Consider the following 27,564-nt stretch of genomic DNA (forward strand, 5'->3'; position numbering starts at 1 on the left):
CAAAGAGAATACTGCAGTTTCTCTTGGCGAGCGTGCATACTCTGTAATACGTATTTTCCTATACCATAAAGCCAAATTTCATTAGCTGCATTAAGTTCAATCAACATATTAGAACTTAACCTGTGCCTATTGCTATGATACCTGGTGATATTAGAAGAATCCCTTTATTTACAATATTATGAACACAGAAGTATTTTAACACCTTTCAACATGTTGTTTGAAAGTTGTATTCATGTATGGAAACTGTACTCTGTGGTCCTCAGAAACCTTAAGAATATTTTACTTCCTTGACAAATTAATATTTGGACTCACTGCAAGCTTCGAGGGGTGACATATTTCTCTAACAGTGGATTCAGAGCTAAAATGATTTGAGTAATTGAATACATATTTCTTCTTCTTCTTCTTCTTCTTCTTCTTCTTCTTCTTCTTCTTCTTTAAAACCAGATTAGACAGATTGACACATTAGAGCAGGAGTGGACAACTTTGGTTGTTGTTGTTGAGGACCGCATTCCTTTGGGGGGGGTGATTTGTCAGGACCGCATGATGCTGGTGTTGGGCAAAGCCAGATAAAATGAGATTGCCCACCTTTGTGTTAGAGAAAGCAGTGTAAACACCATCACCTGTATCTGTTACTCTTCATCCTGAAAGTTTTGGAATGCAAAGTTGGATCCAAACATCTGCACCTAAAACAGATTTTAAAAATGATGATGATGATGTAGCTTTACTTATGAAAAAAGTGACTCAAAAGTGACTGACAAACAAAATAGAAATACTTTTGAAGATGGACAGGAATTTCTCAGTTGCAATACCTAATGCGCTACTTCAGAAGCTGCTGTAGGAGGTCTCCTGGCTTTTGGTTGAAGGCTTTTTTGAGGACCACAGAGACTGCAGTGGGAAAAGCACAGTTGGTGCATGCAAGGACATGGCTATTTTAATCTCGCCATGCTCTTTCCAGTTGTACTGATTTTAAATGTGTGCATTTTAAATAATCTTCCTATTATCGTCTAGATTTGGCAAAGTGAATGTTGGGACTTCTTCATTCTCTTTCTTTCCCTCCAAATTTTTAGTTATGGATGTACAGGCATTTGAAAGGCTTTTGGGACCTTGTATGGAAATAATGAAAAGGAACATTGCGAACTATGAAGAACAGCTAGTTGCTCTCTTTGGAACAAACATGGACATTTCCGATCCCAGTGCATGAAGTGCAGAACGAAGCCACACGATCTGTTCATGAGAAATAGCACAGTAGTGGTTAGTCCACTGATAAATGTGTCTATCTTTCTGTAGATGCTAAGCATTTTTTTGTGATTTTACAGGGGATTGGGTTTGTTGGCATTTTATTTTATTTTCCCAACTTTTATTTGCGTGTTTTTACACTGTCGTTCAAGTGTTTAAGTAAACACGGCTGAGAAATCATTTTGTTGGCTCTAACCTTAAAGGATTGAGCCCACCAGTAACTCAGCTTCTAGGTAACACTCCTAAAAGATCAACCCCATAAGTCTTTCATTTTTCAATGGGAATTTGCAATCTTATGTGCAGTTTTTGGGTTATAACCATTTGACGCCTCTAAAAAAAAGACCATGTCTTCTATAATAAAGTTACTAACATTTCTTTTAAATAAGTCTGTGATTGCAATCCAAACTTTGTGCATACTAGCATGTCTCTTTATTTTATTCCCCACCCCACCCCACCCAAAGAACGGGTCTTTTATTTCTACTTTTGGAGAAACATGTTTGTTGGCAAATAGCTTTGGTGGCTGTTAAGAGAGCTCCGCTTCACCTAAATAATACAGAACCCTTTGAACTGCAGCATATCTGTGGAATAAATACATTCCTACTTGTTAAATAGTTAACGGTTTTTGTTAAATATCTGGAGGTAAAAAGAATAAATAGGTGTTGGTGGGGTATTTGCCACTGACATAAACTAAAGTCAGGGTTTCGTCCATATGTCAGATAAATGTGGTATATTGAAAACGTTAGTGCACCAGTGTTCACAAGTATCTAGTATAGAAGGCTTGTTGGCTCTTTGAACGGGCTTTATTTAAGGTGGTATTTATAAAAGTAGTTACCAGAAGCCTTCCAAACAGCAAACCATGGCTTTGTATTCATGATCAGTTCTATGAGCTAGGTCTGAGATTAGCTTTGTATTTTTGTTTTTAAAGTCCACTTGATTTTATAATAAGATGTCAGATTTCATTTAGGTATGTATGAAAGATACTGTAATACTTTACAAGACGTGGAAGATTTATGTAATGCATCTATTTTTAGTTGCACTTGATTTATATACGTGATATTGATTATTTAGACTTGAGCTGGATCTTCACTGAAAAAAAATTAATTTTGATTTAAGGAAAAGTAACTGTATAGGCAATGGTCATAATCTTGTATATAATTTGCATAAAACATAGTCTTCAAAGCAGTTTTAATCCTGGTATAATCTGGGATTAGTCACAAGGATTGCAGTGTCACAAGAACGATCCTCGGTTAAACTGAATTACCCGGATTTGGGGTGTCCTTATTCCACATGGTTTTTTTCCATTCCTTTTTAAAAAAACAACAACACACAATATGTTTACTTTTGTGAAAAGATTCCCCCTTGTTTCAGATTCAGTGAACTTGGACAGTTCCTACCCTATAAACTGGTTTTAGCTGAAATAATGTAAATGGTGCCTTAGGCCACTGCAGCTAAAGCCAGATCTAATCTGGCTCCATCTGTCTCTGGTGCAGGGATGTGCTGGTTTTCAGTGAATGGAGTGGTTCAAGGAACTCATGGAACAGGGCCACAAAGAATGTATGGAATGGTCTGCAAGGACAAAGGTCTAACACTATAGCTAGATCTATTTTTTGCCTGCTACAGTCAATCTAGCCAGTTTGATTCAAAATAACCACGAAGAAAAAGAGTACCAGTTTTTAAAAGTGTTGTCTTCCTTGGAAAAAAGGCTATCACTCTGCCTTCAACATAGAATACTGTTTTAACCAGCCTTGTAAATAAGCTTACAAAGTGTTTAACTAGCCTGCTAGAAGCTAACAAAAGAGGGGCAATGAACTCTGTCCATCCTCCAGCAGCCCATTGCATTTCTGTGTTGTGCCATCTTGCTGGGCACAGAGTAGTCCACTCGCTTGTTAGCATAGATTTCCATGCACTCAACCACACAGAATTCCTTGTCACCTATGGCTACCAGGCTAGTTCTTAAATACAAGGCTGACACACAGTGATTTCTTCCATTTTGGGCTGGAGAGAGAGTATTAACTTATTAACGTATGTACGTTAGTGTAACAGTATATGGAACAGCTAGTGATTGGTACAAATGAAAAAGAAATGTACAAGGCAGATATTATACAACAATATTATCAGTGTTACATAATTTATATCATATATTATGATATAAATGACCAAGTGTCAACTTTTTACATAATCTTCCCGATAAAGCTCCTTTGTTCTTTGATTTGAAAAAGTGGTTGTGTTGTATACGAGGAAGAAACATCACAAAGTAAACTCCGTGGCCTGGATGCAAAGAACTACACTACTAGTTTCATATGCGGAAGGGAGCGTGTTTATTGAAAAGAAGTCGTCTGTATTACCAAAAAAGGGACTTTCAAAAGCCATAGAGTGTGGCAAGTTCTTTCTTCAAAGTAAAACAAAATCACACCTGCCGTAGCTCTTTGGATCCTGACCAACAACTTTTATGTTTCTAACTGATTACAGTGGTGCCCCGCAAGACGAATGCCTCGCAAGACGGAAAACTCGCTAGACGAAAGAGTTTTCCATTTTGGAGGTGCTTCGCAAAACGAATTTCCTATGGGTTTGCTTCGCAAGACGAAAATGTCTTGCGAGTTCCTGCGGGTTCCCCCCCCTTTTCTAAGCCGCTAAGCCGCTTATCAGCTGATCCGATAAGCCGCTAATAGCGCTAATCCGCTAATCTGTCAATGGGCTTGCTTCGCAAGACGAAAAAACCGCTAGACGAAGATAATCACAGAATGGATTCTTTACGTCTTGCGAGGCACCACTGTATTCTTAAATATTATGTATTAAGTGGGGTTTTTTTGGGGGGGGGGACATTATGAATTACCTATGTGATAGTGAGTTCCACTCAAAGCCTAAAGAAACACCAGTGTCACTTCTGTACGTTTGAAATATCCTAGACATACACAAACACTGTAAGTATTGGACACTAGATTCAACATTTCACAAACCACACTATGCACCATTAAGATTTCTGTAGAATTTCTCCACCTCTTGCAATGGATATTAGGGCTGCAATGCACAAATGCACGCTTCCAGTCACTGAAAGCTGGTTTGCTTCTGGTAGTGTGTAGATGTAAAAATTAAGCCACCAGGATCTTACTTGGTCCTACCCCTTAGCAAGGCATGATCACACATTAAATAGAACAGCCATCTATAAGAGGAAACAGGTTTACGTGTACAGAACTACCCTATCATGAGTACAAAAGACTGGTTTTTTTGCGAGGGGAGGGTAGTTTGTGGGGGGGGGGAGAGGTCCCAGCAGCTAGTCCCTGTCTTTTTGTGCTGTGTGTGTTAGTAGATGATCACCACTGTCAGCTTTGAGAGTATCAATGGTTTGTTAGGCAGGGCCCAGGGAAGTGCCTCTTCCCACCCACCTTCCAATGCTGTCAGAGCTGGGAGTGATGATCGACTCTTGGGAGAGCTCCACAAGCACAGATTGGATGTGTGGCCATCTGTCTGGCGGCTGTTGACATTGAGGTCAACAATGTGAATAGTTCCGCTGGGAATGTAGAGTAGCTTATCTCGCTAAGGATGTTGCATGCTGTGGTTTGGAATATAGGTACCCAAAGTAGCCTGGGCAGTGAGGCTTTGTGACAGCCCTTCTCAGCAGTGGGGTTGCCCGTGGACCTTGTTATGGCATAGATGGAATCAGGCCTGCCTTGGTTTGCCATTGTGCATGCTTCCTATCTTCCAGCTCTTTTCTTGGTATGGCCAGTATAGTGCTGAAGTTGAGTCTTCATCCAGGAAAAAGAGTTACATTTCTAGATAAGCCATGAAGAAATTATCACAAGATGTTGTTGTGATAAATGAATACATAAATGCACCTTGGGAAATGGGGGGGGGGGAGCCACACAATTGTCCTTTGACCAGGGACATCTTAAATTTATGTGGAAAGGGAGTGTCACATCATGATATGTTCGTAGTTTTGTATCCCAAATGGACTTCTATATGTAAAAAAAAAGAACACTTGTTTGTCTTTTTAAAAGTAAGATTCCAATGCACACATACCTGGAAGTGTGTACACCCAGCATGCTTGGATTGTACATTTCCCCAGCCAGGGGTGCCAACTTGAATAAAATATTTGGGGAGGGCAGTTAAGCCCCACCCTGCATAATCAACCACAAGACGCGGCACATGCACACCATTTGAATGGCAATATCCATCAACTTTTTGGGGGTTACCCCCTCAAATATTTTATTGAGGGGGGCGAAGGGATCTCAGCCCCTAGGAGTTGGCTCCTGTGACCCCAGTTGTGTCTAGCACACTCCCAAGACCACCTGGAAGCCTCCTGTTTTATGTAATGTTGGTATAGAATCTGCACTTGTAGGCCAAAAACTGCACAGTTGTTACACCTCAAAATCTGGGATTAAAGATCACGTGGGTTGGAGTTGACTTCATTGAAAAGTTATGAGATTCATTGAAATGTGAGATGGTGGCACACATGCGTAGGGCTAAGGGTTTAAATATTCCAAATGATGAAGGTTTAAGTAAAATGGCTTGAGCACATGCATTGCATGAAGACGGTTCAGTTGCTGGCATCCCCAATTTGAAAAAAGGATTTGGTGTAGAATTGCTGCTCCGCTATCTCTGCCTGAAGCTTTAGAAAGCCGCTGCTACTGTATCTCATACTGAACTAAGGGGACCAATAGTTTAATACAGTGGGTATTCCTGTGTACAAATGTCACTGCTGTAAAATTGTGCCACTTCTTCCTACAGAAACTAGCTAAAGCCTAAAACAAGAATATATTCCAACAGCATCACAACACCTTCCTGTAAGGGATGGTGTTTAGAGGCCTGTGTTAAATTAGACATCCAGGAGCATATAGAGGAAGTAACAGCTGTATTTTGAACTTAATTGGTTTTAGGAGTTACTGCTTTTGATACGTGTGTGTGTGTGTGTGTGTGTTTGGAATACTTTTAGAATATGGAAAATAATGATCTGCCCTGCACCTTTTGGATAGAGCAGAGTTTTCAAAACAACAACCACAAGGAAATATTCTTAATTTCCCTTAAAGACGTTTGTGTGCCACTCCCCTTTCCTGAATGTTAGTATTCTGTCTTTTTATTGATGCCTCTTTTTTATGGTACCTACGAATTGTGGAGATTTACAATGTACAAAATTAATAAATAATTTTGAATATAGAATATTTGTCATGAGTCTGTGGATTGCATTATCAGATCAGTTCAAACATTTCATATATCTGCTTAGCAGCAGCCCTGGATCTCTTGTAATTCAAAGAGCATGGTTGGTATGACGTTTATTCACATTGTTGTTGAATTTATATATGAACAAGACACTTGCACTCCCTCTGCTGGGCATGATTTGAGTAAGAATGTTTGAATTGGTGTCTTCCATTCTGAAACTTCCTGAGAGCCCATATGGAATGAGACTTACTAATACCAGTGAAATTTTAAAGGGTGATAAGGAACATCAACCACAGCTGTGTTTGAAATATTTCTTGTATTTTAGATACCTTGCAACTAGTTAGCTGTAGAAACCAAATACTAACATCTGTTCCAGTTCAACCAGCTAGCAAGAGAGCCTAATGACTGTTCTACTTAACTCCCAAATTAGTATGTCAGTCAGAGCACCTTCTCACGTTGCCTCAGGGACATGGATGACCATTTCTGTGACAATATGTTGCTGAAGTAACTCTGTGTATTGGAGCCAAGTGAGCAGGGGCTAATCATGTGGATCATTTGCATCTGATCATTGTCCTCATTCCCAGCCAAGTAATATGGGAAAGTCCCACAAGATTGAATCTGTGTTGGTGGTTCCTGTTGACAGTTAATGCACCCTGTTTATATGTGTGTGTATAGTAACTTTTTATTTTATAAACAATAAAATATAAAAATATATTTTATTTTTATATAACTTTTATAAACAAAGATCATAGGAATAATGATACAAATGAATAGATTAAGTCTTCTCATGTCATTTGTATATCAACTACAGAATGCACATTTAACTAGTAAAGTTTAAAAAAAGTATCTTAAACATTTCAAAAGAAAACATTACAAAAGGAAGTATAATATAAAATGCCCATTTAAAACAGCACAATTAGTAAGAGAATAAAATATTATCGTAAGCATAGAACGTATCTGCTGCTGTTGCTGCCACTTCTGCCAATGCTAGTTCTCAGCCAAGCTCCCAAGCCAGGTTGAAAAAAGCCCTGCAAGACAGGGAACAGGTCTTCCAGGATTCACAGCCAAAACACACTCTCCTTTTTATAGCTTTCCTTTAGTGCTCATCAATGATGCTGGCATATGCTTGGGCTTGTTTGTAACTTCACTAAGCTGCTGTTTACATTTTAATTTCTATTATGTGCTTAAAAATAACCTTCAAGCATGCTGGAGTGATTTAATTTTCCTGACTCTCCTTTTCGACATCCTTCTGAGATTTCTTCTCTTGTAATTTAGGGCCCCTCTGGACTGGTGGTTTTCGGTATGTGTATTCTGCAACATGCACTGATGGTGCATTAAAGATGGGTTCATACTGGATACATTGTTCTGGTTTAATAGGTGTCCCCCGATATTTCTGTACTGTATTATTGCCATCTGTGCTATAGCACAAAATAAGCAGGACAAAAATAGACCCCAGAACTTAGAAAAGTTACAAGATTTTAGTGTGAAACTATGGGTCATGCACCTATTTTGAAAAAAGCAGTATGACCACCCCAAAACATATGCTGCTTCAAATGCTACTCTGTTGAGAGAAATGGAGCATTCTGCATAAAACACTCTGGCCTTAAATAATCAACACAGATCGGAAAACAATCTTACAGCGGTTTGGTTATTATACCAGCTCCTCATTCCGGATCAATCTCTCTCTCTGATCTTTTTAAAAAAAGTTTATTTGCATAGTTATAAAATACATAATATTATGATTATTTAATTCAATAAGACTTCCTAAGCATGCACATATAGAGAGTAATGACTTGCTCTCAATTGCCTGGAAGTCAGGGAAAACTCGAACGTGATTGGGCTTTTTTTGAGGGTTTTATCTGCATTGAACCATCTCTTTTCCTAACCGCTCCCCTTCTTCGAGACGTATCTACGATATGGAGAACAGGAGCGCTCCTCCTTGCTACTGTGTTTGACTTAAAGGGTCCCTACAGGGCCACAATATGCGGGTTGAACAAATACACGTGTCCCTAAGAGTCTTGTTTACCAACGACCGAGAGCCTTCTGGGAAATGGTGTTCATTAGCCCTGCTCTAGCTAGCTTATAAGGCGAAGAGAAACAACAAATCCCACTTTCCTCTGCGGCTCGGGAGGCCGGCCAACACTTATTTACGACTCTGCGTTCGGGATGACTGGCAGGGCCTCCCGTCCAACCGAAGGCGCGGAAGGACATCAAAACAAGTCTGTTTTCCACGGAGGAAACCTGACAGGCATTCGCAAGATCCAATGAGCAGAAAGAAGCATTTGATGGGCGTCCGCCGGAGCCATTGGGAGCCCAAAGTCCATAAAAAGGCGGGCGGGGCTTTCCCGAGAGAGAGAGAAAGAGGGAGGGCGGGGAAAGAGAAAGCTGAAGGGAGTCCTGTAATGGCGACGGGTTTGGTAAGTAGCGAGAAGTTTTGGAGCGAGCGTGAGGGGCGGTCAGGAAGGGACGGGGACGGACAGTCAGGGAACGAGTTGTTTTGAAGGCTTTTCTTTCCCGCCTGAGGGCCGTCGCGGTGTGGCGGGCAGAGGGGAAGCTTTTTGTCGGCGGTCACTTTGTGAGGCGCCGAAAAACGGCTGAGGAGAAAAGGAGGGGAGGAAGAAGAGGGCGCGACTCCCCGAGGGGGGGAGGGAGACCCCCTCCAATACGGCAACGGGCAAACTGCCACAGGCGAGGGGGGGCGTTAGACCCGAGGAGAGCCCCCCCCCCGCACTTCTGTTTCTCCTTTTTGGTCCCCTCCGCCTCGCCCTGCGTGAAGAGACCCGCTTGTTGATTTGGCCAGCTGAGGGGAACGGGCCCTCATCTCGACGCCCGAGAGCGTTTCCCCCCTCAGCTGTGGGGCGCGGGCCCCTTTCCCCGCCCCCACCCGAAGCCTCGTCCTGTTGTTACGCACTTCTGAATGAATGGGGCCTTTGGGCGCATGCGCCGTGTCCTGCGAGGAAAAAGTTTATAAACAAGGAGCAAGCGGGCGAGGAGCGAGCGCTCCTTCTTCCAGGCAATGGTCCACGTGACCAGAGAGGGGCGGAGGGAGAGGCGCTCGGGCCGCTCGCGAGGCTCCGCCCGGTTTTCGGCGCTCTGTTAAAGGGACCAATCGGCGGCCCGCGGCTCGTGCTCTCGCGCGTGACTCCCAACCGCCTCCCCTCCCTCCTTCCCCTCTCGCGAGGCGCGTGACAGATACTTGGCGAACGGGCGGCGCGCGAGAGAGTCCTCCCACCCCCCGCCTCCTGTTCTTGTTTTGCGCAGATCCCGAGACGCTGCGCGCGCGGGTGGGGGGGAGGGGCGGGGCTGACAGTGACAGAAACGCAGCAGGAGGAGTTAGCTGGATCAGGGCTGGCCGCCCTCTTCCATTTTTCTCGGCTTGTATAACAGTGGGCAGTGGTGTCAATTAAGTAACCGCACAGCTGTATCCAGCTTCTCTCTCTTCTCCCTTGTGCAAGTTTCGTAGAGTCGTAGAACAGAGTGTAGGGCTGGAAGGGACCCCCCCCCAGGGTCATCTTGTCCAGCCTCCTGCAAATGCAGGAATCTCGACTAAAGCCTCTCCGTGACAGAGGGCCATCCACCCTCTACTTTAGAACCTGTTTTTTTAATTAAAAAAAGCATTGTGTGTTTGTGTTGTGAAGCATCCTGTGATCTGTGGATGAAGAGTGGTATTCAAATTTAATAATAATAATAATAATAACACTATTCAAGGAAGGAGAGTCCAAAACCTCACGAGGGAGACGGTTCCACTGTCAGAAAGTTCCTCCTGATGTTTAGTCAGGATTTCCTTTCCTGTAACTTGAAGCCATTGTTTTGGGTCCTACCCTCTGGAGCAAGAGAAATTAAGGTTGCTCCATGTGACAGCCCCTTAGATATTTGAAGGTTGCTGTCATATCTCCTCTCCCAAGTCCTTATCACCAGACTAGACATGCCCAACCCCCTCAACTGTTCCTCATAAGGCTTGGTTTCTAGACCCTTGATAATGTTCCTGACCCTTCTTTAACTTGGAGCTGCGTGAAGATGGCAAGCCAAATAGGAGCCAGAGGGGGTGCACTAGGGCAAGCCTGGCTGTAGGGAGGACCAGAGGGTCACTGGTGGCTACTGTTGTCTCTAGCTGTAAAGATACCATTGTTTCTGCACTGCCCCCCCTTTCTTCCCCCCTTTGACCTTTTTTGGGGGCGGGGAGGGAACACTGAATCCACCAACTGAGAAGAATCTTTCTGTGACTTGCCTTGTGCTGCTTTGATGGTTGCTGGTGAATAAAGTGAGACAGGAGAAAGCTTTGTGGTGGTGGCTTTTTCTTCTTTAAAATAAAGATGTGTGCGTGTTACAGGAAGCGCTGTCCCGTGGCTGCTCACTGATACATGTAAAGGTATCTTTGACAGTGGGATACTAGTTTTCAAATGCACTTGGTTTCCTTGCCTGTTACGATTTTAAGCATGCATCATTCACACAAGTGTCCAATAGGAACATGTGAAGCAATCTTAACAGTGCATCTGTTGTTTGTTTATAATGTTGAATGAAATGAACACTGCCAAAACCTACCTGAAATGAAATGCAACAGTTTTTAAAATACAGTGGATATCTTAAGGTGAATAGAAATGTAAAATACAAGTTTATGATAAGAACTGCAACAGCAAGTAATATTGCATCAGATGGTAATCTCATCTGCTAGCTAACTGCACAACAGAGGTTGTGAACTCATCTGCAGGTTAAAGGTTTTAAAATATTAAAAGTGTTTATTTGTTGGCAGAATGCCATCAGGGAAGTAGCCATGCAAATCTTCTTTGGGAAGGCTTTCTTATAGTGTGTGGTCAGAAACATCTTTCTACACTGTAATCTTGCCCATTTTCATATTGTGTACTGGCATGTGAATATCATTTTCTTCAAATTAAAGAAACAATATTCAATCAATAGTTAATTATTTTTTAAAAGATTCTTAGGACAATGGTGGAAAAGTCATCTGGGTGTTTATATAATGACTTACAAGTTATTAAGGATGAAAACAGCATGGGGGGGGGGAATCCTACTTGTATGCCTTATTTGCATTTTTTGTCTCAAAATTGATTCCTGTGTGTGAAAGCTGGCATTGTTTTTCTCTAGTGGATGAGTTCAGTTTCCTCTGTAGATCTGCGCACACCTGTATATTGCTTTTCGAGCAGCCTACTCTGATTACTGACTAGTGGAGAGCTTGGGTCTATATCCAGCCAGTACGTGGCTCTTCAGCCCCTTCCACGGACCATTTTGATAGATGGGTGGGGTTGCCCACTTATCAGTCAGCTGACATTAAGCGACCCCACAATCCTCATTTTAGGCAGCAAATGACTGCACTATGGAATTCTGTAAGAATGAGTGGAATAGCTCTATTTTTACTTTAAAAAATCTTTTCCTTGTGGATAAGTTCTGTGGGCAAATTTTGAATCACGAAGTGGAGGGGGACAAGATGCAATTCCTGCAGGGACTCAGTTTGGCTCTTTGGCTTACTACAGTAGTTGGCTTTCTTTCTCTGAACAGCAAAACAATATGCTAGTGAGACCTGAAACAAAATGTTGCAGTATGGAGTGCTACTGCTCAGGTTCTAGCCAGCCATGTCCTCTTCTAGGACACACCATTCCATTTCCCTTCTCCCTCAGTTTTTGATTCCTCCTCCCTGAAAAAACACGGGATTAGTATGCTCACTCGTCTCATTGGTCTGTGTCTAAGTCCCCCCCCCCCTTTAGGGTTTTCCCCTATCTTTCTTTTTAACTAGTTCTGGAATTCTCCTGCACATGTTCCCTCTTATTTCTTAGAAGCCCCATTTTGGCTACACTGTGGTTGGCACTTACCAGCTGACTTTGTTGTTAGGAGTGATGTTGGGATATGAGTTTAAGTTGTGTCTTTATTCAGTAGCTTGAAGTTTGCAAATTTTGTCTTCCAGAGGTTTTTTGTATAAATTATGGCTGAATCTTGCTGTTTACAGACTGATTCTGTATTTCAAGATGCATAAAGGAAAGTGTTTATGCATGATGTTTGATTGTTGCTGTTCTGCCTTGGTTTTAATTTGTAAATTATCCATTGTTATCTTACATATGCAAAGACCTTATGGCTGGCTTTTGTTATTACTCAGAGTAACAAGTTATTGCTTTAGAAGGGTGTGTCATTTTAGGGAGTGAAACTTAATTTTTGCAAATTTCTTCAGTGAGCAGTCTTAAAAAAAATTTTTTTTGGGTGTGAGGAATTCAAATCTGCCATTATGTTTGTTATTGGACAACATTTAGCTTGGTAAAGCTACGTTTGATTAAAAAACACATAAATTGGAAAACCAAATAATTTTAATTTTACCTTCTGAGAATGTTAAATACTGCTATAAAATTTTAGTTTTATCTGCATAAAACATCCTACTAAGTATACATTACCTTGAAATCATAAAACAACATTAGAAAGTAATGACATCAGTTAATAAGAAATTTAAACAACAGGTTTCATCAAGTCTTGCTTTTATTCATTCTTGGATATCAGCCATTGACTTGCTTCTTGGCCTCTAATGTAGCCCTCACTTTTCTCATGTGTATATACCCTGCCTGCTGCCTCTGTGACTTGTTTCTCACACCTCTCTATAAGACTGAGAATGACAGGGTCACTGTGGAACTTGTATTGGCTTGTCAGTAAACTTTTTTACTTCTGCTGTACGTACGTTTACATGCCAAAGGAGGTTCATACACCTCGCCAGACCAGTCTTGTCAACTCCCAGCAGGGATGAAGCACTGGGGTTTATGGAAGGTGTCTTCCTCGGACATACAGGAAGATCTCCCAGTGTGTAATAATCTCCCCCTCAAGTCAACATCTGAGCACAAAAGTGTCTGGATTATCATTTTGCTGAATACATGCTATCCTGCGTGCTTGATGGTTGGCCAAGCAGCATCCACTACAGCCTTCTTTTGCAGCCTTAATTCACCACAGCTGAAACTCTGGTCTTTTTCAGTGATCAAGCTAGCATCCATAAAGGCAGCAGTGGCTATGGCAGCTGTGGCCAAAGGCCAACACCATAGCTGATGCTTTGCGTAGCAACATTATTACAAGTGGAAGGTGTACTTGGTTTTCCAAATGTCAAATAATAACTTCCATCATTTCCATCTTTGGCATCAATGAGGGTGACAAAAGAACTGTTTGCTCAGTCCCACTTGTCAAGCATTTTAGGGTAAATGTCAGTTGCAAGACTGGCTGTTGGGTAGTTTCTGACATCCTCACCACTTTGTTCTCTTTGCAGAAGCCCATCACAAAGTTGGGAGTTCAGAGTTCCAATTAGGTTGCTCATATGTATGTATGTTCCTAGCCTTGTTCTCTGTTTAGAAGCCATTGTAGGTCAATTCCCTATGGTTAGGATGGTTGTAGTAGTAGAATTATAGAGTTGGAAGGGTCCCCGTGGGTCATCTAGTCCACCCCCCTGCAATGCCGCTGTCCCTTATGGGGATCAAACCAGCAACCTTGGTGTTATCAGCACTGAGCCAGCATTGATGTTTCTAACACACTGATGAAGATTCTTCAACCCTGTGAAAGAAGCAAAATATTCCTTTTTCTGCCTCAAATTCGGAGAAATTGAATTTAGTTAGAGTAGCTCTTACTATAAAATATACCATTCCATCATTTTAACCAATGAATGCAATGGTTGTATAAAGAATCATGCTGAGATGTTATATTTGATGAATTGTCTAGTCTATGTATAACAATAATGTCAGGCAAGGGTTAGCTATGAGTCTTGGAGACATTTTAATTGGCAAAAATTTTTTATAGAGAGTTGGGGGTGATCTTGGTAATCCATCTTCATGCAGTTGTAACTGTAGCTAAGTAACTTAATGCATGTAATTTTCTCATTCTGCTTAAGTCAGATAATTTGAAGCATCCTACCATGGTTTGGGAAGTTAAGACTAACCAGATGCCTAATGCAGTGCAGAAACTCCTGTTAGTGGTGGACAAGAGAACTTCAAGGATGAACGAATCATTGGAATTACTGAAGTGTAATGAGAACCTCCCATCTTCTCCTGGATATGCATCTTGTGATGAGCACATGGAGCTTGGTAAATACTCTGGCTTTCTTAAAATAAACTGAGGATGCATTTGTGTTACACAATGAGAGTCATATAACATTCACTGGGTACCATCCAATCATATGTAGAGTTGAGAGTGGGGCTCATTCAGCACAGATACTTTGGCCAAGATCTAGAGTGCATATTGGGTCTATGCAAGGGAATTAGGCAAACTTGCTGAATTCTTATTATTGCATTCCCTTGAATGACTTGATTCTATGCCAAAAAACAAATGCGTTTGGAAACTCCCTTCAGTTTGCCATGGAGGGAAGGAGCATTGTCAGCTTGAAATTGCAGAGAATGCTGTAATAATAGCAACATGAATGTGCTGGAAGTGGGCCACAATTGGTGGATGTCTTCTGCTTCTTTGCTGATGCCATATGATTTCCTCATTTTTGAGAAGACTGTTCCCAAAGGGCGACAATATACCTTTCACTAGATGAAAACACCAAGATAAGGTTGGTTGCAAAGAATCTGGGCATTGCTAATTCCAAATATTCTAAATAATATAATATCTGTCCAATTTGAGGAACTTGCACATGAAGCTCCACCTCTGTCAATATCTGCTCCAGTCATGCAAATATGAGGTGGTGCACAAATGTTGGGTTGAGTTCTTCATTGCTTGATATTGTGTGTTCAGTGTAGCTTTTATTAAGGGACCCTCCAGAAACATACCAAGTTGCTTGCTCTGGAGACTCCTGTGTTTAAACATAAACTCAGATGGGACAGTTCAGAACATACATATATCACCCTCCATTTCCAATGCTGCTGGCATAATTTGATAATCCCTGGCCTATGGGATAAGCAGTGTCAAAATCCCAAACTGCGTCAGCAAAAGCCTTTCCAGAAACAGACAATACTGGTGTAGTTAGAGGCGTGGGCTCCTTCCACCCAGCTCAGGACATTTCATGTTCCCATTTTGGTGTGATGGTGCAGTGATGGGCCTTGAAGGTAGGAAATGCCCATGGACAATAGGAAATTTGTCGTCGTCCCCCCTGAATCATAATAGTCGGGGAGATCGACCTTAATTGACCTCTAGACCTTAGGTTGTTCTGGTCTAATCCGTAGGAATCAATCAGACCATGTGCTCTTCTTTGCAGATGATCTTCCTGAACTGCAGGCTGTTCACACTGATTCTACCCCACCTGCACTTTTCCAGCTGAGTGCTGATGTCTCGCATCAGGAATATTCAAGGCCTTCATGGAACCAGCATACCTCAAGCAGCAGTTCAGAAAATGCTTATACTTGTGAGAATGGAGTGAACTGGTTGACAGAATTGGCAAACATAGCTACTAGTCCACAGAGCCCTCTAATGCAGTGCTCTTTTTATAACAGGTGTGGTGTTGATTCACATTTCTTACATTTCTATCCATTTTGTAGCTTGCAGCATTATTCATATTGCTTAAAGAGTTTTATTTTGCATTAAACTCTGGGATACTACCCTTTTACAACTGGAACCTCCTTGCATGGGTGGTTGTCTAAAGGCATAGCAACTGTTTTAAACATGTAATAACATGAAACAAAAAAAATAATGGTAATTGCAGAGTCCCTGTTTTTAAAAGTAGGCTGTTGACAATTACCATGTTTACTTGCTTTAGCAGTTTATTGTTTAAATTTATTTTTGCTCCTTCTATTTGTGTGCCACCCAGTCTACTTGCTTACGATCTAAATAAACCAAAATGTTGCTCGCTGTTGCTTTGGGCCCCTCAGTCACTGTTCTGTAGCTGAAAGGGTGGCAGGAAGTTGGAGCTTCTAGGCTGCCTTGCCATGTAGAACACTGTAGCTAAAGGGCTGATTCTCCCTTGTGTCCCCCAGCTATAGCCTGTAATAAGGAGGTCTTCAAGGAACTTACTAAGTTTATTCCCCAGCCCCCAACCAATGAGCATTGGTTGGACTACTTGCTGTGTTAACCTCTTTTTCATCTATGTGTTTTGGTAACACTGGGGCAGACTGTGATAATAGTAAAAAATAGTAAAAAAATTGAGCACAGTATTTGTTGATAAAACCAAGCACATCACAGAAATGTTAGCAGCATTATGTTCCATTGCCAAATACGCAAAGGGAGAAAAGACCTCGAAGTTACAGAGTATAATTTATTGGCCAAACACATTTAAAGATTTTTATTTTTTAAGGAACCACTGATTTTGGTCTGTTCAAAGAAGCAACTAAGACATTACTATCTCAGAATTGTCAATAAATTACTCTTGGTGTACCTGTGATGCTTTTCCTTCTTTCCTTCCTTGAGCAATATCTGCTTATATATATATATTTAACAATTATTTCCTAGATCATCTCCTGTTCATCTAATAGCTACAAGCAAAAGTTTACATTCCTATGCACGTCCTCCACTAGAATCCTCTCAGAGTGACTCTGGTTTTCCTAAGCATCACATTGATGAAACACCTGTCAGACATGAAAGGGTAAGCTTTGTTTATTGAACTAGCTAAAGACCAGATTTAAACTTTTTAGAAATTGAAATAGCTTTACTTTGCCAGCTGCTCATTTAGATTTTTTACTTGTTTAGTGTTGGGAGCAATCTTTGTGGTAGCGTACATAGCTTGAAGAGCTCACAATCCAAGGGAGGTACAGAATGAACTACAAAAGACCAAGCTTTGTGATGTTCACTATTTTATGCTTGGCGAGTAGATTAAAACATGAGAGAAGCTGTAAAACAAAACATCAAAACACATGGAATGTTGTCTTATTCATTTCTACTACTGTCAATACAGAACATTGTATTCTGATTCTTAGGCCAATTTAAAACATACATTTTTAGCATCGCTTACTTTTGAGAACAGCTGTCTTGGCAGTTTTCTGTTTGCCTTAATCATGTTGCACGTGTCATTTTTGTCTAGCATCAGGGGGACACACTAAAGTGGGGTGAGCTTTGTGTGTGAGAGGGAGACAGAGACAGACAGACAGGCAGAAATGAGGAGAGTAGCATAGGAATGCTTAAATATGGAACTGGGTCTTTGGTGTGTGAAAGATTTGTTCCATAATGTAGTTGCTACAAAGAGTCATATAAAAGAAGTAAAATTTAAGAATACTTGGGAATAGACATAGCAGTGATTAAGTGAAATATTAGAAACCCCATGCAGCTTGGTTTTGCAAGAAACTGAAAAATAATCATATTGTCCACCTAGAAATATTTATTTAAATACCTTTATGTGGCTTTGTTTTCTCAACAGACAAATAGTGAATCGGAGTCTGGAATTTTCTGTATGTCATCCCTGTCAGACGACGATGATCTAGGATGGTGCCATTCCTGGCCTCCAACTGTTTGGCATTGTTTCCTTAAAGGTAAAATGCCATATATTACATGGCAGGATTTAATAATTGGGTTTGCCATTTTGATGACACTAATTTTCTTTTTAATAAAACTTTAGGAACACGTTTATGCTTTCATAAAGGACGCAACAAGGAATGGGAGAATGCTGAAGATTTTGCTAGGTCCACAGCCTGTAAAAATGAAATGGATGATTCAGTGAGTACTTACAAAGTAAGTTTTTCTTTTCATATTCTTTTGTAATGACCACAGCAATTTATCAGCTGCTTGCCTGAGTTAATTTCTGAACGTTGCATGCTTTAAAGAGAGACAGACAGCAAAGGAAAGCATTTACATGCAGCCATCTTAATAGGATAGCCTGTGAGGAAGGAGTCGAAAGGTATGGTTGGCTACTTGGCTGCATATCCAGGAGCAATGGCAGCTTGCTCAAGAAAAGCTGATGCTAAATTATTTGGTGATAGTGTCAAAGGGAAAGTTTCCTCTTTTGAAGTGCTGCTGCAAACTAGGCTGATTTCATATTAAAGAAATCCTGCCTGACACGTCTTGCCCATTGTGGCTGATCATATATGTAGTAAACTAATCTAGTGACTAAAGTGAAATAAATGTTAGTGGCTGAGCCAGAAATATTGTGGGAAGGAGAAAGTGACTGTTTTTGCCAAATAAATGACACACTCTTAGTTCTTTTAGGATGAGAGTAGTTTCACTGTCCGTGGCCTCACGTGTTCCTTGAATAACCAAAGCTCGCCTGTTCTACAGGGATATGGTTCTGATGGTTTGAAGTTGATATCCCATGAAGAAAGTGTTTCATTTGGCGAGTCAGTTCTAAAATTGACTTTTGATCCTGGCACAGTGACAGATGGCTTGCTTACTGTAGAGTGTAGACTAGATCATCCTTTCTATGTTAAAAACAAAGGTAAGAAATTATTATAACTATTGTAATGCATGTAGAACATCACTGTACAGTATATTCTGGTAATCCAGTCATCATCTTATTGCCATAAACTGTCATAGTCTTAAAAAACCCAATCTATTACCATGTCAAAAACTTTCTTCTTCATCTCTGCAGTCTCTTCTGTCTCTGTGCAGAAAATGTCTAAAACTTCCATGTACATCCTCCTCAATTCTTTCAACCTCCCAGCGTTAGTACATTTAGCGAACACCTCTTTTTTTCTGAGGAAAATAAAACCTTGTTCCAACAGGCTTTTGGGAACTGTCAATTTTTAATGGTAGGGCCAGTGTCATACTGTTTTCATTATAATTATTTGTATGGTTTTACCAGATTTTAAAAGATATCCATATGTAAATGTTTGATTGTTTTTTAATTACTGCTCTTTCTAAGTTTCTAGCACTTCTTTATTTTTATGTTAGCTGCCTTGAGTCCCTGTCAGGGAAAAAGGCAGGATAAAAATAAATATAGAACAGCAGGCTTATGTTAAATGCAAATACCTGCTGGAGAAGGAGGTCTGGAACTCTTCTGGCAGGTTCCAGCATGGTAGATACCTATGTGTAAATTAAAGCGTTTGCTATCTCTTGCAATGAAACTCATGTAGCATCCCAATGGTGAATATTTTGATTGCCATGATGTTACGCTGTAACATTCGTTTGGTTTGTGCCATCTGAACTCCTTTATGTGCAGGCACAGCAGGTCCTAGGGTACTGGAAAAGTTTGATGTCTTCCATGATACTGAAAATCAACTGTTGCCCTTGTATAGAATTTGAACAACTGAAACCATTCAACTTCTGGGAAGAGCTTTCTTTACCAAATAACTCCTGATCCTACTACACTTAATTTTGCTCAAGTTCCCTGGAAAACAGTGCTGTTTGCATTTTCTTGCAGACATTATTCAGTTGCCTCACTGATTTCAGTAGGAGTTAAGCATGACTAAATTTAGATAACATCATACCCATGACTTTTTGGATATTGATATGGAGCAGAGGGAAAGCCGTAAGCTCTTATTTGTGAAATATTTTCCTTGGTGAAAGTGGTGAAGTCCTGTTAGATTATCCATTCCTTTGGTGGTAGGATATGTTTAAAATAAGCAATTTAAAAATTGACGTGAACAATTTTTTTCCTGTTCTGAAGAAAATACTGAGATTCTAAAGCCTCTTTCTCCCTTTTCTCTACATATGTGGTGACTCCATGACACTTTGGGCAGGTTCCTTATGTGTTTTATTTCTAATCGTGAAACACTAAGGGTGCAGTGCCCAGGGATCATAGGATATATTGGGTCTCCCTCTCTGACATTAGAGACAAGAAATTCGATGCCAACACTATAGAAAGAAATTTCATGTCAGATTTCGCCCCCACCCTGGTGCAGAAACCTCTTGATGCCCTAGCCCAGCCCAGAATTGGGCATGTTGAAACTGATTCAAAGGTGTGTCAGGGAGGGTTGGGGAACAGCTCGGATCAAAAGCTGTCCTGATCCCACAACATGCTCCCAAACTCTGGAGAGAGAGAGACCAGGTCAGTAATTGATCTAAATCTCTCTCAGTAATTGTTATCCCAGTGTTCACAATGGGAGGGAAACAGTGGAAGGGAAGAGAAACTGCAAAACAGATGAATGAGTGCAAGAGCATTCCTCCAACTCACTTTTCCACTCTTAGTGAGAGCCTGGCAGATCTTTGTCTGATTGCTTAAAGCGCCTTCATATTCTTGATATTTGGATTCTAAATACATTTGCTAAGGAGGAAGCCACATTTAACACAGCGGGGCTTATTTGTGAGCAGATGTATATAGAATTGTGTTTCATGCTATTGGGACTCAAAGAGAATCTGAGTTGCTGGACTATTTATCTAATTCAAAGTTTTTTTCCATTCAGGCTGGTCATCTTTTTATCCGAGCCTGACTGTGGTTCAGCATGGAATTCCATGTTGTGAAATGCACATTGGAGATACATGTCTACCTCCAGGACACCCTGATGCCATTAATTTCGATGATTCGGGTGTGTTTGATACATTCAAAAGGTAACTCTTAAGAATGGACAGTATTTTATTTTATTTCAATTGGGTTTTTTTTGCTACCTTGAGCACTGATTGGTGGAAGAAAGACACATGAATATAACTAATAGATAAATAGTGTAAGTATCAAGTTAACCATTTCTCCATGCTTTTCTTAGGTGTTACTAACAATTTCTTGGTTCCTTCTATTCCAGTTTAAATTTTAAACACACACAAAAAGCAGTCAATGATGTTTCTCAGACTTTATGAATTTATTTTTCTTACAGTACCTTGAACAAGTAGCAGATGATGGCAATCTTAAATAAAACTGATTGTGCAGGGTTTTTTTTTTAAAAAAAACACTTTTAGAATGCAGTTTAAATGCAATATTGGATGTTATTTTTGGAAATGTTGGGCACATGAACTATATTTTAGCAATGTGTTTTCCTTATTCATGGTTGACTGTATATCAGCTTTACCTGTAGTATCAATAAAAAAATTATAGAATTATCAGTTTTCTTCCACTAGGGGGTAGAAAACGACCAGTTTCAAGCCTTCAGTTAGAATGTGTGGCATGAATAAGAGATGAATTTACCTCTAATTGATATACTAAATGAGATGGAGGACAAGAGCCAGCAAATGGGAGCATTGTTAGGTATTATTTGAGAGAGGTGATGTTAAATTCTTGAGAATAATTTTTTGGAGAATATTCTTGATTAAGGTGAATATTAGAGAATTTTCATTTAAAATAGGAGAATATTCATTTCAATGCATTGAAAATGATACCATTTTAATGCATTGAAAATGATATCATTTTAATGCATTGGAAATGATATCATTTTCAATGCATTGGAAATGTTATAATTCATTAATATACATGTTTATTCATGGGTAAACTTGTTCAGATGACAACCAAAAACTGTACAGATACTTTTATTAATTGTTTTGCACCAAACTTGAAATTGAAAATTCAGCATGAATGACTCATGTTAATTACTAAGCCTGCTACTAACTGTATATTTACCATCAACTTTGAATTCTAATTATGTTGTGTATGTATGAAATGTAGCTTTTAAAGTAAAGGGACTCTAAAAAACCTCAGGACCGCTACAAGAGTATGTTATTTAATAAGCATATCTGCATGGTACAGTATTTTCAGTGCAACACTAATACAATCAATATAAAGTTTAAAATAAATGCTATTATTTCCAGAAAATAAAACACAAATAATCAGTAATGACAAGTGACATAACATCAGAAATGCAAATTACTATTTGCTTAGACAAGTAAGGCAACATACAACGTATTTAAATTATAACTGATAAATTGTCACAAGAAATAAATTTATTTTAAAAATAGGCTTTAAGTAACAAGTGTCAAATGTTTATAAATTTATATTGACTCCTCAAACATCTTAAGAGGATAAGTCACCATCTTCATCTCCACTGGTAACAGAGCTTTCAGTTCCACACTGATCATCTGATCATAGAACAAAATTGATGGTTGTGTAAAATTCACCGAGTTTGTTAGAAGCTGTGTTTTCTTCTTCTAGGAGTTTTAAGTTATTTACTAGATTTTTAAAATGTGGGCTGTAAAACTGGTTCTTACATTAGAATTTACAGTTTGGGGAGAATAGTCTCATTCTCGAGATTATTCTCTGGAGAATATTCTCACCTCACACCACTATTTGAGAGTAAACCTAGACTTGAAAAATAAAACCTGCAACTTATTTTTTAAACGGATTTCTCCCTTTCAGTTATGATTTTACACCGATGGATTCCTCTGCGGTTTATGTGCTAAGTAGTATGGCTCGCCAACGCCGTGCTTCTTTATCTTGTGGAGGATCAGGAAGCCAAGACTTTGAAAGATCAGAATGCAGTACAAACTGTGGACCTGCGCAGTCATCACAGACTTCACCCAATTCTTTGTATAGTAAAGCCAGCAAAAGCCACAGCTCAGGGACTGCAAGTACTGTGAATGCCACTTCTCCCAACAAATGCAAAAGACCAATGAATGCCTTCATGCTTTTTGCCAAAAAGTACAGAGTAGAATATACTCAGATGTATCCAGGGAAAGATAACAGGTAAGAATGTGTATGCTTCTAATTGTGATTTACATTTTAAGTGCAGAGAGTTCAGGTGTGGGTTGCTGGCCTGATAAACGAAATATTATTTTCATTGGGGTCTTGCAAAATTGCCTTTGAAAATGATTCCAAAATGGAAACTTGCATATTGATGTGGTTTGATGTAATGTTCTTTGTACAACCAAGGGTCAAGCAGTGGGTTTGTAGAAGCGCTTAAAACACAGTTTCCCAGTTTGCATCTCATTGGAAACTCTGGATTAACAAACAAAGAAGTTTCCTCTAAAGGAGCAGAGAGTAAGAAGCACTCATCATTAAGGGACATCATGTCTGACTCAGGGCATGCTGCCATTGACAAAATTCACTATTACAGTGCTATTGACATTTTTGATGGATGGAATGGGAAGCAGGCGGGAACAAAATTATGACGTGGCATAATTACAAAAAACTACATGGTTGCTTGGCTTATTAGTGTCTATTCCTGGACACTAACTACATGCTTCCATGATTATGGGGCGTGTTTAAAGATGTGGTTGCTAAACCTCTTCTTTTTCTTCAATGAATGGATGGATAACCTCTGGTCATCCAACTGTTGTTGGGACTCTAACTCCCATCAGCCAGTCAGCATGGCCAACAATTGAGGATGGTGGGAGTTGTGGTCCAGCCGTACTGGAGGAACGTAGGTTAGCCATCCCCATTTTAAATTGAGGAACACGTGCTTTCAGTTAGGAAAGTGGTGCTTAAACAAAGGGAACAGATCTCAAGATGCTTCATTGTAAGCTTGTCTCAAAGTATGCATTATATAAATCAGGCATAGGCAAACTTGGCCCTCCATATGTTTTGGGACTACAACTCCCATCATCCCTAGCTAACAGGACCAGTGGTCAGGGATGATGGGAGTTGTAGTCCCAAAACATCTGGAGGGCTGAGTTTGCCTGTTCCTGATAAAAATGGTAGGTGGTGGTGTTGTCATGCTTGGCAGAAATGTTATGTATTCTAGGCTGCAATCCTACAGACACTTATCTGGGAGTATGCACTGCTGAATAGCAGCAAAGGAGAACTATATTAATGTTGAATTTATTTATCAGTGGTTTCTTATATACTGTTATTAAAGTAGCCACAAGCCGTATGTTTTGGACACATCTTTATATGCCTAAAGCAAAGTACATACATACTCTTCCAAACTCTGCAACTTTGGACTGGCCCAATGTGAACTTGCTTCGTCCATTTTTTTAAGATTAGTTGTCAGGATAAGTGGGATAAATATAAAACACTTTATTGTGTGAATTATAGTAATAGATGTCTAATTGAAATGTATTTGTATTCAATAAGGAGATGCAAGCATAATGCGTATTAATTACATATGTAGAAGTCTTGAATATTAAGGCCCTGTAATGAGCTGAATGCTTTGCTCTACCATCATCCATGCTTACAGAAAAATAGTTTTCCAAATTTGACAAATTACTTACAAATATCTTCAAAATCATGTAGGACTTCCTGCCTTTCAGTTAATTCAGTGTCACAGGATAAAAAAACAATTGCACTTAGCTTGAACAAGGACATTATCTCTGAACACTTGAGTGTTTTCTTGTATATAATTTTTATCCTGTGCTATCCTCAGAAAGGAAATGGATACTAGAAAATGTTACATGTGCTGCTGGATTCTTGCATTGACTATTTCCTAAATATTTCTCCTGCAGAGCCATAAGTGTGATACTTGGTGACAGGTGGAAAAAAATGAAAAATGAAGAAAGGCGGATGTACACATTAGAAGCCAAGGCCTTGGCTGAAGAACAAAAACGTTTAAATCCCGACTGCTGGAAACGGAAACGAACAAATTCAGTATGTTTTTCCTCTACTTTGACATTTTAGCGCACATCTTGGTGCTTGGGAATTCACGTAGAATACTTCTGAACTGCAGGGCACCCGTCCCTACATTCTCTGTGAAATTTGAAATGTAACCCCATGTTTACCAGCAGGCTTTTCCTTTCATAGGGAAATCATTTGTCCGTGTTCAAAGTTACCCTTTTCATGATAGTGTATGATAATGCACAAAAGGTTGGGTAAAAAAGTCTCTTTTTTTGCATTTCCCCATGTAGATGTTAACATCTAAAGGTAGGGGCAAGAATCTCATAGAGTTGCTTATAGCAAATGTCTAAGAAAACTACCGTATTTTTCGTTCTATAGGACGCACATTTCCCCCCCCCAAAAAAAAAAATTAAGGGGAAATGTGTGTGCGTCCTATAGAGCGAATGCAGGCTGCGCTGCTAAGTCCAAAGCCAGAACAGGAAGACGGAGCACTGCAGAGCGCTCCGTCTTGCTGCTCTAGCTTGGGGACGGCTGCGCGCAAACCTCTGTAGGGCAGCGGGGTGCCTTCACCCCGCTGTCCTGCAGAAGCTAGCAAGGCTGTTCCCAAGACAGAACAGCAAGAGGGAGGGCTCCGTCTTGCTGCTCTAGCTTGGGGACGGCTGCGCGCAAACCTCTGCAGGGCAGCGGGTGCTGCGCTCCAAAGGCTTCAGGGATCTTTGAGGCTGGCGGTGGGGGAAAGCAGCGCTTCCCTCCACCACCAGCCCCACCAGCTCTGGTGAATGTACCTTGAACGCACCTTGTTTTAGAAGGGGAGAACAAGAAAATTTTTTTCCCCCCTGTTCTCCCCCTCCTATGGTCCGGTGCGTCCTATGGAGCGAAAAATACGGTAATCTGTGTATCATCATCATTCAAAAAGTCCTGCTTTCCCTGGCCATATACCATATTGCTCTGTTGAAAGAGCAATATTTTGGCACTGACCAAGTACTCAGCCTTATGGCAGTGCATCAATCATCCCCACTCCCCCCCATCAATTTATTAAATTGATGCCAGCACTGCCTCAAGCCATAGAAGCCAGAGCCAACAAAGAGAACATTATTTCTAACCAATAGGTGAAGCCGCAAACAATAGGTGAAGCCATAAACTAGCTAAAGTCTACACAGGACTATAGAAAGGCTTTGCCTTTTACATTCTGGGCAGGTTTTGAAACCACCTTACAATGGGGGAAAGGAATAAAGTAACACTCATTTTGCGATAGGTGCTTTAAGGAAAACCAGTTGTAGAAAGTATTTATTATGAGTTGGATCCTTAGGTTCCCTTTTAGACCAAATATTTCTGTTGTAGGAAAGGAACCTGGATCCAATGCAATGCTTTTGGATTAAATATATTGGCACAAGATGACCTGAAAGTTCTTCCACCAGGGTTGCCATTGGGGGTTTTTGTGTGTGGTTGTGCTGAAGCAGGTAATATACATGGTAACATACTTCCATGTGCAAACTGAGTCTCACACTCAACGCGTTCATCTTAATTTCTGGTTCTCATTTTTACAGGGTTCACAATAACATTAGATCGGAATTCTTCTACAAATACATAGTGGAAGAAGACTTGATGATCAAGAATTCATGATTTGTTGTGAAGGTGCGACCATAAAATACTGGCAGCAGTGAGTTGTTAGGAATGAGAATTTGCTTATTACAGTAGAGCATTAAGAAAGCTAAAAACTATCAGCATTTAAAAACCAAATTGCCTTATTTTTCTTCCAAACTACATATATGTCTATCAGGTGTAATAGGCTTGAAAATGGATATCCTGTGGTGCTAAAGTATAGTAGGAAGAGGAGCTTTGTATAAATGTTTATTTTTAAGAAAAAATGCAAAAAAGGGGAATTTTAAATATGTAACCTGTTTATACATTGATTCTTATTGCTGATTAATATGTATTGCACAAACTATGTAATTAACTACAAATCTGGGAGCTGGGATTTTCTGACATAATATATGAACTTCTCGTTTGCCCAGTGCCAACAAGTTACCAGGATGTGTGGCTAAGTGGATAGGAAATGTATATACTATATGTAGCAAAATTGTTATCTTTTTGGGAAGATAACACATTTATAAATTATTTGAGGTGTGATCTCTTCCCAGCAAGAATGAAAAGGATTGCAGAATTGCCAGGGCTCTTGATAAAGGCCCAGGGTTAAATTCGTTACTTGCATTATCCCAAAAGAATGGTGCTTCTTGTGGTGTCACCATTTTATTCTTAAAGAGGTGTTTTTGCCAGGGGGGGGGGAGAGATGGGTGTTCCTATGCTGCATATTTTAAAGATTTTATTTTGCCATAAGACATCTTTTATGGTGGGGACAAACTTTGCACTTACTGTAGGTGCAACATTTGCACTTTACTGTTTCCCCTCCATCTATCTAAAAGTAGAGGAAATATGTTAGATTTATGGCTACTTTTGCTGTGAACATTACAACATAGCTTTTAATGTTACTAAATAAAGAGTGTGTTTCTGTTTAAGAATCACAACAATAAATTTCAGCACCTGACATGTCTATGATGTTGCTCCTATGATTTTGCACACTATATTCATGTATTTCAAATAAATTTGTAAAATGTATTGTCTAGTATTATGTACATCAAATGAGTTGTGACTAAATGCCATTACCCATCTATATGATTGCTACATAGGAGGAGCACTTAAAGCAAGAATGCATAGGATTTTTAATAAAGTAGATTTCCACTCAGAATATAGCATGAGTTTAAGATAAAAACATTGTTACTTCAATGTACATGGAATAAAGAATTATGTAATATGAAAAATGCGACTTTAAACCTCAAGGATTGTTGCCAAGAAGTAAATGTGTATTGTATACACAAAAGGTTTTTCTTGTGGTCAGCTTAGAAGCTCTTTACATGAAAATCTTGTTTCAGTGTCTCCAGGGAAAAGAGCCTTTTTGTGATACAAAATGCTTTGGTTTCTAAATTAAAAAGTGACATTAGAAC

General features: G+C 40.0%; 3 protein-coding genes and 1 long non-coding RNA gene across 7 annotated transcripts in view; 2 read left to right on the plus strand and 2 right to left on the minus strand.

Annotated features, from left to right (window-relative positions):
* The window catches only part of PRKAR2B (protein kinase cAMP-dependent type II regulatory subunit beta), a 60,990-nt gene extending 57,481 nt beyond the window's left edge, over nucleotides 1-3,509 (plus strand). Inside the window, exon 11 of the mRNA XM_082239822.1 lies at nucleotides 1,068-3,509. Coding sequence (XP_082095948.1) covers nucleotides 1,068-1,201 — 134 coding nt within the window. The 3' untranslated portion in view covers nucleotides 1,202-3,509. The remainder of the gene's footprint in view (nucleotides 1-1,067) is intronic.
* Nucleotides 2,550-6,845, minus strand: LOC309541768. Its single transcript, XR_014223909.1, has 2 exons — nucleotides 4,005-6,845; nucleotides 2,550-3,695 (listed from the first exon to the last, which is right to left on the minus strand). It is a non-coding gene; the product is annotated as an uncharacterized lncRNA (long non-coding RNA).
* Nucleotides 6,846-8,680: 1,835 nt separating this feature from the next.
* HBP1 (HMG-box transcription factor 1) lies at nucleotides 8,681-27,563 on the plus strand. Of its 2 annotated transcripts, none has more exons than XM_082239723.1 (11): nucleotides 8,681-8,807; nucleotides 14,249-14,441; nucleotides 15,551-15,785; nucleotides 16,738-16,870; nucleotides 17,639-17,750; nucleotides 17,837-17,949; nucleotides 18,493-18,649; nucleotides 20,556-20,700; nucleotides 22,430-22,756; nucleotides 24,454-24,595; nucleotides 26,110-27,563. In XM_082239723.1, exons 1-11 carry the CDS (start codon nucleotides 8,793-8,795, stop codon nucleotides 26,119-26,121), a joined length of 1,584 nt encoding a protein of 527 aa, XP_082095849.1. In that variant the 5' UTR covers nucleotides 8,681-8,792; the 3' UTR covers nucleotides 26,122-27,563. The 2 variants fall into 2 exon arrangements, with proteins under 2 accessions (XP_082095849.1, XP_082095850.1); XM_082239724.1 differs by having other exon boundaries at nucleotides 8,697-8,807; nucleotides 14,253-14,441.
* COG5 (component of oligomeric golgi complex 5) overlaps nucleotides 18,494-27,564 on the minus strand; it is a 165,730-nt gene continuing 156,659 nt past the window's right edge. Inside the window, exon 23 of one of the 3 annotated variants that reach the window (XM_082239602.1) lies at nucleotides 18,494-18,632. The gene's annotated coding sequence lies outside the window, so the exon portion shown is untranslated. Of the gene's footprint in view, nucleotides 18,633-22,762; nucleotides 23,007-27,459; nucleotides 27,540-27,564 lie in introns of those variants that run through there. The other 2 variants (XM_082239603.1, XM_082239604.1) reach the window with 2 other exon arrangements.

The sequence above is a fragment of the Podarcis vaucheri genome, assembly GCF_965113315.1.
Source record: "Podarcis vaucheri genome assembly, chromosome: 10".
Classification (NCBI taxonomy): Eukaryota; Metazoa; Chordata; class Lepidosauria; order Squamata; family Lacertidae; genus Podarcis; species Podarcis vaucheri.

What these genes read in the sequence shown, in the direction of transcription:
- HBP1 (XM_082239723.1), top strand. An exon ending in ATTCAGTGAGTACTTACAAA is followed by an intron (nt 17,950 to 18,492) that starts GTAAGTTTTTCT and finishes CCTGTTCTACAG; the next exon opens with GGATATGGTTCTGATGGTTT. An exon ending in GTGTTTGATACATTCAAAAG is followed by an intron (nt 20,701 to 22,429) that starts GTAACTCTTAAG and finishes TCTCCCTTTCAG; the next exon opens with TTATGATTTTACACCGATGG.